Source organism: Phoenix dactylifera, unplaced genomic scaffold (assembly GCF_009389715.1).
Source record: "Phoenix dactylifera cultivar Barhee BC4 unplaced genomic scaffold, palm_55x_up_171113_PBpolish2nd_filt_p 000243F, whole genome shotgun sequence".
Classification (NCBI taxonomy): domain Eukaryota; kingdom Viridiplantae; phylum Streptophyta; class Magnoliopsida; order Arecales; family Arecaceae; genus Phoenix; species Phoenix dactylifera.
Window position 1 is genome coordinate 437,344 of NW_024067740.1, and position 11,046 is coordinate 448,389.

Consider the following 11,046-nt stretch of genomic DNA (forward strand, 5'->3'; position numbering starts at 1 on the left):
CAAAAAAATATATAGTCAAAATCGAACCATTTGCTGTTAAAGGTGTGCAGGAAACTATTTATGAGAATGAGAAGCTGTGATTTAAGCCTAAATGTTGGACAGAAAAAGTAGTTAAACAGAAACAATGTGAAGTGGAGGTCCCTGGTGGTTCCAGCCCTCTGCTTGGGTTCAATATTTTGTGGTGCAGAGGGAGTTGGGAGTCGGCAAAGCAGGGGGTACACATGCGAGTAAAAGAAAGAGAGCTGCCGAGAGTACTTCGAAATATATTATCCCCCCCCCCCCCCCCCCCCCCCAAAAAAAAAAAAGAGAAGAATAGCTCGTTATGCGACACCTGCTCAAGTTTTCTATCTTCGATATAAAACTTGCTCAGGTTGGTTGGATAAAATTGCCCTCATTCATAATTTTTATGCCCTATTTTTTTCCCCTTGTTTCCTTTGCTATGCTTGATGGCGCACTTGAACAGGATCTGTTTCGTACGACCATATCCTCGTCCGCTTAATGGCCTATATGCTGATTGCTGAACCATCCTCCCAGGTTTAGAGAGCGAATCATCTGAGACGGGTGAAAAGCATAACCCTCAAGCATATAGAACTAGAACAGGGATCCATGAACTGCTGCAGCACTCTAAAGATCCATCCTGGGGAGAAATAAATGAAAATTTTGACAGGCAGAAGAGACTCGACTAAAATTATTTATGAAGCATGCTTGCTGGATAGTTGAATTAGCAGATGGTCTCACTCCATAGTGAATATATTACACACCAATGGCCCGCTGAAACTTTTGCCCTCAATTCCAGCCAGCCACAAAGGAGCAACGAATGCCGTGGGGCTTCTTCCATTTCCTGCAGACGAAAACTTCCACTGCCGCGCGGCAGGAGGGGGATTGGTTCAACCAGCAGCTGTCCCTGGAAACTTTTTAAGAGCCACAAAATAAGTCCCATCGCTCCAGACCCAGGAGATCGGGACCGGCAAGTAATCATGTCATGGCTAGTATTCACAAGACCATTTCTGTTTCACTTGAAAATAATATATATCTCCTTCCTAAACAGCTCTTATCATGTTTCAGACACCAATTAATCTCACAGATAATTGGAAGAGCCGTCTCTAACAGCTGAGCCGGAGAAAAGCACTTCACAGAATTTAAGTGTTCGCACTCCAGACCCCTATGATCAAGTGATCATGCACTAGCTGGTAAAAATAATATGCAAGGCCATTTTTGTTTCACTTAAAAAATAATATGCATCCTTCATAACCAATTCTATCACACTTCAGACACCAAATTAATCACGCAGGCACCGGCCGGACCGCTTGCAACGACTTAATGTGATACCAGAACCCGACAACCACAAAAAAATGGATATCATCAGCAGTGAATGCAGAGATGCAATTTTATAGTTCATTTCCACATAGGTATTGCCCTATATATAGAGCGAGAGTTCACATTCTACTAAACAACACCAATAAAAAGGGTCCATTTGTTGAAATATTCAGATGAAGGTGAAGAGAATTCATCAAGCAAATTGGTGAGGCTACACAAGAGGTGGGTACTGCTTGGCCTGCTGACGAACCCGTCTTTTGTACTCCGCAGGATCCTGCAAATTCATAAACTTGGTGGGTATTTTCAGCAGAGATGGCAACCAATGACTCCAGATGCTTGAAAATGAGCAGCTGAGTTTTCAAAAGTGAAGCAAACCTGAATGAAGAGGTGATAGCCATCCGTCTGTGCAGGATCAGCTGGATTAGGCAGGTCTAACAAGTCTTGTATTCCGACAAGAATCTGTTTCACAGTGATAGCTGGTCTCCACCCCTGCATATAAGACAAATATGTTCATATGAGCTCAAGATTTACACCGATAATGACCCGTAGGTGGAGTTGACGGCAGGATACTCACACTGTCCTCATTGAGGATTGATAGGCAGACTGTTCCTGAAGGGTACACATTTGGGTGGAAGAAGCCCTGGGGGAACTTGCACTTAGGAGGTTTGCTCGGATAGTCCTCGCTGAAGTGGAGCGTGAGAGGGAAGTAGCCACCCTCCCAGTCAGTCTGCAAATATTGCATTTTGGCATTTTTTATGATTATAGGTTTCATATCCAATAATAAATTCTGTTTTTGTCAATATTGCATTTTGGCATTTGTTTATGATTATAGTTTTCATATCCAATAATAAATTCTGTTTTTGTCGTCCAAGGGAAAAACAGAAGTGGCAATAACACTAGGGCACGGTTAAGTTGTCCATGTCGATGCTTTCAAACCCTCAAGCACCAAAGCTTTTAGCATGCCAGCTTAATGTGATGATGGTATAATTCAAGGCATCCTGAGTAAAGTTTTCAACCTTCAAAACCAAGTATTCTACTGCACACATCAAAACTTTCAGGAACCTTTCTATTAAAAAAGTCATTTGTTCCTTGCATTTGCCACATTCTTTAAAACATCAGGAGGCATCTTTCTTTCATGTGCAATTATAATGTCAGGTACAAAATATGCACGTTGGCCCTGTTTGGATGCATGCATCTGTTATCAGTGTGATAACTTGTGCGCCGTGGGAAAATATGAGGAAAAAAATCTGCAGTAAACAGAACTTCGTTGATCAAGGGAACCCTTTGCTCTCCATATCCCTAAATTTTAGGGCCAGCATAAATCACCTCTGAAGCAAACACGTTATCCTGAAAATTCAGGGATTATGCGAGCAGTGGTTTCTCCTGATCCAACAGACATTCCTGTTTTATAATTGCTTCTCCTCTTCCCTCTATCACGGTGGCCATTTATCACCAGATAAATTAATCGGCCAACCAAACAGGGCCGTCATCTTCTTACTCTCCAAGGAATCCTTGGTTACAGTAGCAAATTGATGCCACTAAAATTCAAGTCGCTAACAAAGAAAAGACGAAAAGGCTTCTGATTTAGTGCCCAAGATAGGTAACGAACTACTTCAAATCCATAAGACAATTAAAGGGAAGAAAAGGCATCCTATGATCACATTAGATGCAAAAAAAGATGGAAAAGAAGTAGAACAAGAAGAAGACTGGTTTTCTTCATTAGGTGAAGAAGTGATGGAACCATATGGATGCAAACAAAAGCAAGAGGCAAAAGAATTCTTGACCTAGGAAGCAAGTCAAAGTAAAAATAAGAAAAGACAAGTGGATAAGGCCATCGGTATCCTAATGACTCATTAGAACAGAAAATGAAATTTTCTGTTTTCTTTCCTTTCTTTAATTATTTTCTCTTCTTCAGTTTTCTAGCAAAACATACAGACACACAAATCCTTCAATAAATTCTCTTACAGCTTTCTCAATACAACTTGACATCTAATCTGGCATCCAATTTGGTTCAATTAATAATTGTCAATTCCCCTCCTTAGATATCATTCTGGTGTTTCATTATTTTTTCCTCCTGTCAATGCACCCATTCATAACCAAAGTTCCAAAGGGAAAGAGAGGTAGATACAAGGTCACAGACGGTGGCCAAAAGGGAATAGCCCCAAAGAAGCCCAAGAAATCTAACCAGAAGGAGATAAACCATAACCAAAAACATCCATAGCAACAACAACAAAAAAAAACATATCGTTAGAGGGCAGAAACAAAAAAAAAAATCCATAGTCTCCAATAAGCAATAGTAGCAATGTTTTCACAACAATATGTAGCATAGGACAGGCCAACCAAATACCAGACCCACTAACACCTAGCACCAATATCCCTATAAGCAGATCTCCTTCCCCTTATACGTCATCAATTAATTCAACCTTCGGAGCCTGTCTGTTTATTCTTTTGTTTGTGTCAAATGAAAACATTCGAAGAAGCTTATTATAATCAACAAGCATGTCAAACAAGCAAGGCAAAGCCAGGAACAAGATCTGCTCAAAGTTAGTCTGACTTTGAAAACACTATACTCAGGCCCAAGATCAGCTTGAAACTAGGCTGAGTTGGCTCGGTCGGATTGGGTTGTGTCAGAATTTGGCCTAGCTAAAATATTGTTAAATTCCAAAACCAAACCTGGCCTAAACTCTTTCAGACTTCAAATCCTAAGACTTGAGCTTGGCCCATGGCCTGAATTATCAGCCCACAAAAGGATTTTTTTAGACCAGGTCATCAAGCCAAGCAGGCCAGCCTGACCTCTTGAGATACCTGATAATTGATAAATATCGGCATTCTTTTCAACCAGATAGCCTAGAAAATTATGAGATGACAGAAGAATGTAAAGGATGTCACATAGAGATATTCATGCCTGATGGAATACATGAAAACAAATCGAAAAATGTTGTCCCAATTTCATGATGTTCATCTATAAGCAACTTACTGTGGGTGACTAACTGATTGACAATTAAATATTTTAATTGTTTGCAGAAAGCCCAACATTGAATCAAAACAAGAACAAGACAGCAGAGGGCAAATTGATCAACTTACAACATGACTTAACTGAGAACAAAGAAGGAAGACTTAGTGCACAAGGCTCCCGTCACTATGGGATCTAGGGAGGATCAAACGTAATCAGCCTTACCCCCACATATGAAGAGGCTATTTCCATGTTTTGAACCAATGACACTCAAGTTAAAATAAAGCAACCTTACCGTTGTGCCAAGGCTCACCCTCAGCAAGACTTAGTAGAGAGGCTCCCATCAAAAGTTTGAAACAACCCCAACCATCCTTGCTACTACACCCACTCACCCCTCTTGAGAAGTCAAAATATAAGTAATTCACAACAATGAAATGTATCACTAGCTTCTCTACCTCCGAACACAAAATGCTTCCAGATCCCCCTCCTTATAATCACAATATTCCTTTCCTATACTTGTATAGGTAGGAAGCATACTTTTAAAGATACAGACACATGCCATGCAGCACATATGTAATAGATACATTACCATCTGCCTCCTCAAACCTGATTCTAGGTCCGATGGCCTTGTTCTCTTAAACACTTCCAACAACTAAAATGAGACCTTAAACTTTGTGTCTAATAGTAGTAGATTCATGGCTAATGCTAGTGAATATTAACTCTCTCAACCTGAACTTTCACCACAACTCACCCATGAGAGTCATAAGAAAACTTCAAAATTTTCACACCTGGGCCACCCAACGCTTCTTGTAGAATAATTCCAACGTGTACTATGACATAACACTTCTTTTATCCTCCAAAACCCCTCAATGAAACTCCCACATGAGCCTTCAAGATGGCTAGTGGCCAACCCCAATACTTTTGAAAAGGAGGGAGAAGGAGGAAGGGAGGGAGAGGGAGAGAGAGAGAGCAGAAAATCGGTAGGGCAAGAAGTGAGTCTGAATAGGAATAAACAGTCAAAAATCAAAAGAGGCTATATTGGAGAATACATGCCTATAGACATGAGTCATCTCTAGGCATCTTCTTATGGTCAAAAAACAAGAGAGGCAAAACTGGGAATATACATGCCTATATAAGCATGTGTCATCTATAGGCACCTTACTATGGTCAAACACCAAGAGAGGCAAAATATAGGAGATAGGCAAAGCATGCTTAAAAATCTCAATCAAAGGATGAACTATGCTAACTCAATTAACCAAAACAAAGAAACAATCAAGACAACTAATCTTCGAAAGGGTGTACCGATGGCCATAAGCTATTTTGCATGCGATCAAAATATAGGAACTAATTATGATAGAACATCAAAAAATAATGCTATGAGCTTCATGGCCTAGGTCACTAAATTTCCCATAGTTTTTTTTTTTCTTTTTTGGGATTTGTATGTTAATTTTTGTTCGTTGTTAATATTTCATCCTTAAATGAAAAAAATGATGAATATGAATTAGAGTTACTTATATATATGGTCACCACAACAAGTTAAGATGAGGGATGGATGATGGCTTGACAAAGGAACTTGAATAAATCAACAAAAATGCTAAGCACTTGTCATCATGGAATCTTCCTACACTTTAGACAACAAAGGGCACCAGGAGCACACATTAGATAAACTAAAAAAAATTCTGAAAGATACCAGACAGTTCCTAGATAAAAACGCAAGCACCCATTCACTGCAAAGAGAATATAATAAGCAAAAGAGAGAAAAAAATGAAGAGAATATGCTTAATAAATTGAAATATTGGTGGAAGCAAGAAGCATCATGCGGTCATGAAAATTCAAAACACGCATATTAGAATGAAAAGACCCAGGTTAAAAGTTTTTCCAGGCAAAAAGGTAGTATGTAAACAAAAGATAGGTGAATGAAAGGTCAGACTTACCCCTAGCTTACCAGGGATAGTACAATGCCACACCATCAGATTTACAGAACCATCTGGCAGTGTTTCCGGCTTTGCCACAAAACCCTGCCAGGAGAGGCACATTAGAAATTTAACCCGTCAAATAGTTACATAGAGTGGGAGAGAAGAGTGAAGTAGGGGGGCAAGCTGAGGGTTTACACACATGGGGGTGATTCTTACGCCATGCTTTGCGTTCTTCAGCAAGACGACCACGAGCTATGCCTCCAGACATTCTTTCACGCTAACAAGTTTCCCTACATCGAAAAAACTCAATGTTTTCTCTTGCATCTACAGCTATGAAATAAGCAAGTTTTTATTGATTTTACTATAGCCTTTGCACTTAAGTCATACATAGTTAAGCAGCAGGACAAATTTAGTGCAGGAAAAAAATCATACTGTGGGCAGGTTGGCAATGGAATAGAAATAAGAGAGAGAATATTAAAACCACGCAGAAATACAAATTCAACAAAATTCAGGATTCAGTACATCAAATACTAAATACGAGATTTTTTTTTCTCCTTGAAAAAAGAGTTTTTCATATAAAACAATGAATTTGAAGGGGAAAATCTTGAGAGTAATCTAAGAGTTTATGTAACTGGGGGACTTACATAAGTACAGTGGGCGGCAAAGGGAAGGCAGCAATTAATCTGACTGCCAGCGAACTAACCTAAGTAAGTAGCAGGGAGCCAACTTAGACCAACCACAAGCAAAGACACCTTCTGTATAATTTATTCTTAGGAAGCTCGGAAGGTAAACTTTGCATTTCATTGATTGAAAACCACTTTTTTTTTAAATAATAGACAGTCAGGTCAGGTAAAGAAACATGTTTGAATTAGAAGGGACAAATGCATATCCATAAACTGAATATAATCGCACTTGTAACAGTCTAGGGCACCAGCAGAGTAGTTGCCCGAGATTTTCACTGCATAGTTTTTGTGTGTGTGTGTGTGTGTGTGTGTGTGTATTCTACAAGCTCAGATCATAATCATCGGTCAATTATAAAAAATTTTTAGGGGTAATAAAGATCTGACCTAGAAACAGCTGAAACTTCTGTAATTCCATAATCTATCAAACTTTACATGGAAAAACCAATGATGCCAATCCCGAATGGAAAGAAGGATAGCGTTTTGATATCACATCAACAACCAGCTGCGAGGAAAGAGTTGAATTGCATGGAGGAGAAGAATTTTGAAATCTGACGGAAAACAGTAAAAATCAAGGTTTTTCATTATAATTGTATTAATCCACTCCAACAAATTTTGTGAATGGCTACATCGCATGATGCTCAGTACCAGATATATGCCTGATTGACGGCATCAGCTAAGCAACCAGCAAGATCGACAGAATTTGTCCCAAAGCTTTTAGGGAAAAAAATTTTAAAAAAAAATGGTAAGCGTTAGCGGACCGAGAAAAACCCTACAAGCCCACTCCTATCGAACCAGAGGAAATAGCATTTGGACCATCAGTAAAAAAGCAAAGCATTTCTTTGTCAGAAAATAGAAACATTAGGAGTCACCAGGAGAAGAGACCCGGAAGGTAAAACCATTGAATTATGGGGGTGGGAGGGTTGTGGATGGCATTGCAAGAAAAGCACGATGTATATTAGCAATAGAATCACCATATCCTAAGAAATCTTGAATAAAGAGATGGATAGCAATACTTCTATAGCGATTTTGATTAATAAATACAAGCAAGTCTTGGCTGTTTCCAAGCAAGACTTTTTTTGCGCTGAAGAGACGAGACGCTAGTGGGAAAAGGAAAAAGGAGAAGAAGAAGAGGGGAACACGAGAACCCAAAGACCACTCACGGGAGGTCTCTCTCTTTCCCCAGAGAGGAAGAGATGATCAAGGCCTGGTATATGTGCGCTGCTGCTCTCAGTCTCCTGATCGGGAAGGAAAGATCCACCCGCCAGAAGCGAAACAAAAGGAAGACGAAGGTGAGAAGAAGAAGAAGAAGAAGAAGAAACAAAAAAAAAAAAATGAATGGCATCCATGAGAGACAGAATCAATGAAGAAGGAGGAGGCGGCGGAGGAGGACGCATGTACCTACCGAGAGGAAGCGGGAGGTCTCCGCAAGGCAGGCCGCCACGCGAACGGAGAACAAGAGGAAGAAGAGTAGTAGGTCCCTCCTCGGCGATGGCTTTCGCGTCTTCTTCTACGGTTTTGGTCGGTGAAGGCCAAAAGGAGTGTGTTATAGGATATAGGGGCGTGGTCCACGACGTAAACCGACGGTGGTGATTGCATCCGGGGGAAGACTACAGATATGGGTCGAGAAAGCTATCGACGGTATGCGTGAGAAGCACGCCAGCATCGATCCCTTTTCTTTTATTATTATTAAATCAAGTCATTCGGTACTTTTTGATTTTTGAAGGTGAGAAGGGGAATAAAAAGAAAGGAAAAGCCGTTTATATTTTTATTTTTTTTTAGGTGGTGGTGGATAGCATAGTAATTTTTTCTAATTTAATGTGCACGTCAAAAAAAAAATTAATATTAAAAATAAAATATTATTGAGTGAAAAATAAGATGAATGATGCATCAATCTATAAAATTTTATTAGATTATTATGTAACATATGAAGCAATCCAATCTGCTGCTCTATTAAATTTTTCATAGATGTATCCGATTATACAAAACACATATTTTTTGAGCTCTTCGGGTTTCATAAAGAAGTGCATCGGCGATAAGTATTTCTATGATCTTGGATCTATCCAAATATCCAATAATCATAATTGTGGGATCTTCGAGTCTCCTCTTCCATTTGATAGCATATGAAGAGAAGGCTTCTTCTCTTAAACTATCATCGTAAAACTTTTTTATTTTATTTATGGAGGAAAAAAAAAGCAGATAATTTTTTTGGACTTTTTTTTTTGCTTAAGCGGGTAAGTCATACCATACGAGTATGAACACACCTAATGAAGTTAGAGAACAAAATATCACAGAGTGTCCTAGACAGCTCCTCCTTACTAGTCCATAAAGTACCATCAGAATGACTAGCTGCGTAAATGGCTAGTTAATTTGTAATCTCATTGGCCTTTCTAAATATATGTTTGGCTTTGAAGTCCCCTCCATCTCTATCCATTGGTGGTCCGCCTCTACACCGCTCGGCCTCTGGATTTTGGACTTTTTTTTGGGTTGGTGGATAGCTTACCTCTAGGTTTTCTAAAAAAAAAATAGCAGCGGTAGCTGTGGGTAGGGGTGGCAAAATATGACCCGACCCGCCAACCCGACCCGTGTTCGACCCGCCATAAACAGGTTTGGGTTTGGCCTAAACAGGTCGACCCGTTTAACCTGTTTATTAATTGGGTCGGATACGGGTTTTAGATGTCTGACCCGTTTAAACCGTTTAACCCGTTTAATATATGGGTCGGATTGGATCAGACAAGGTGGCCCAAGTCTTGGCCCAAAGAAAAGCAATAACTACCTATCTCCACAGCCCACAGGTTGCTTAGCCCACAATCCAGCGTGATTTAATGAGATGGGACGGGTCACGGGGTCAGGAACAGGTAGTCAGGCCGAACCCATCTGGCCATCTCTCTGTCGCGTTTCCGTCCCTCATCTCTCCCTCCATCGCGTCGAACCCTCCAAACCTCCAATCCTCCATGGATGATGGACCCGGCTCTCTCCCTCTCGTCGTCGAAACCTCCTGGCCTCCCACCTCTCCGGCTCTTCCTCTCTTGACGAAAGAAATCCCGAGTTCCGATCAGCGGCTCGGTGCAGCGCTGCAACGACAGCACAGCGGCGGTCGCATGCCTCGCGGTAGATCTCGAGTTCGATCGGTGAAGCTCCGGCGGCGACGCGGCAAGACGGAGGCCGCGGGCGGTGCGGGGAGGCGGCTCGGGCGCGGCCGTGGCGAGGGAGGCCGATCGGAGAAGAAGATGAGCAGTGATTTTTTTTTCTCCTTTACCCTCCCGCCTCTCTCTCTCGATCTCTCTCCTCTCTCTCTCTCTCAGTCTCGATCTCTCCCTCCTCTCTCTCTCGGTCTCGATCTCTCCTCCTCTCGGTCTCGATCCCGATCTCTCCTCCTCTCTCGGTCTGGATCTCGATCTCTCCTCCTCTCTCGGTCTCGGTCTCTCCTCCTCTCTCGGTCTGGATCTCGATCTCTCCTCCTCTCTCGGTCTCGGTCTCTCCTCCTCTCTCGGACTCTCTCTCTCTCTCTTTCTCTCGTCTCTTCCCCTCCCATCCAGCCGGGCAGCCGGTCCCCATCCTTTCCTTTCCTTAAACGGGTCGGTCAGGTGACCTGTTTATTAAACAGGTCGGGTTCAGGTTATAAATCCTGACCTGTTTAATAAACAGATCGAGTTCAGATTTATAATATTTTGACTCGACCTGTATCTGACCCGACCTGTTTATGCCTGATCCGACCCGATTGCCACCCCTAGCTGTGGGCAGAAGCCTCTACCCACTTCGCGCGGGTACCGCGTGATTGCCCCAGCAAGCTGTGGGCGTCAGGGATGTTTGGTGCGGAACCCACAGCAGGAACCATCCTCCTCGCCAGCGCAACGAACATGGAAGCATCTTGCCCCCCGCTTTTTTTTTCCTCTTTTATTATTATTATTTTTCCCGAGCCTGACAAGCCTTTGGGAGTTGGGAGTTGGGAGTCGGGAGTTGGGAGGGCACTTGGATTACTTGATTTCTCGTGGCTCAAGATCCACTCCAGATGAAACGGCATGCAGCTGAAGTTGCACCAACTGTAATTCACATTTAAGTGGTCAACTCCATATCAGTACAGCTGAGGCTACAGTTCTTTTGGTGAAATCCAAGATCCGGTAATAAGAAAGTCGAGTTCTTAATTCTATCGTTTAGTATAAATTACGCTTAAAGTTTT

The 11,046-nt window shown here is 41.6% G+C and overlaps 1 protein-coding gene and 1 long non-coding RNA gene across 5 annotated transcripts; one reads left to right on the forward strand and one right to left on the reverse strand.

The window, feature by feature from the left end:
* Window positions 1-321: 321 nt before the first annotated feature.
* LOC120105266 lies at window positions 322-1,451 on the forward strand. The gene is made up of 2 exons (XR_005507663.1): window positions 322-989; window positions 1,066-1,451. It is a non-coding gene; the product is annotated as an uncharacterized LOC120105266 (long non-coding RNA).
* On the reverse strand, window positions 1,327-8,405 carry LOC103720898 (SUMO-conjugating enzyme SCE1). 4 transcript variants are annotated; one of them, XM_008810859.4, is made up of 7 exons: window positions 8,272-8,392; window positions 6,831-6,889; window positions 6,386-6,476; window positions 6,205-6,288; window positions 1,892-2,044; window positions 1,693-1,806; window positions 1,327-1,591 (listed from the first exon to the last, which is right to left on the reverse strand). In XM_008810859.4, exons 3-7 carry the CDS (start codon window positions 6,452-6,454, stop codon window positions 1,529-1,531), a joined length of 483 nt encoding a protein of 160 aa, XP_008809081.1. In that variant the 5' UTR covers window positions 6,455-6,476; window positions 6,831-6,889; window positions 8,272-8,392; the 3' UTR covers window positions 1,327-1,528. The 4 variants fall into 4 exon arrangements, with proteins under 4 accessions (XP_008809081.1, XP_008809084.1, XP_008809080.1 ...); XM_008810862.4 differs by having other exon boundaries at window positions 6,831-6,884; window positions 8,272-8,391; XM_008810858.4 differs by lacking the exon at window positions 6,831-6,889 and having other exon boundaries at window positions 8,272-8,405.
* Between the last annotated feature and the right edge of the window lie 2,641 nt (window positions 8,406-11,046).

Coding starts and splice junctions, on each gene's coding strand:
- LOC103720898 (XM_008810858.4), bottom strand. CDS start 6,454: ATGTCTGGAGGCATAGCTCGTGGTCGTCTTGCTGAAGAACGCAAAGCA. Junction 6,289..6,385: donor GGCGTAAGAATCACCCCCAT/GTGTGTAAACCC, acceptor CTCTCCTGGCAG/GGTTTTGTGGCAAAGCCGGA. Junction 2,045..6,204: donor CTATCCCTGGTAAGCTAGGG/GTAAGTCTGACC, acceptor CAATATTTGCAG/ACTGACTGGGAGGGTGGCTA.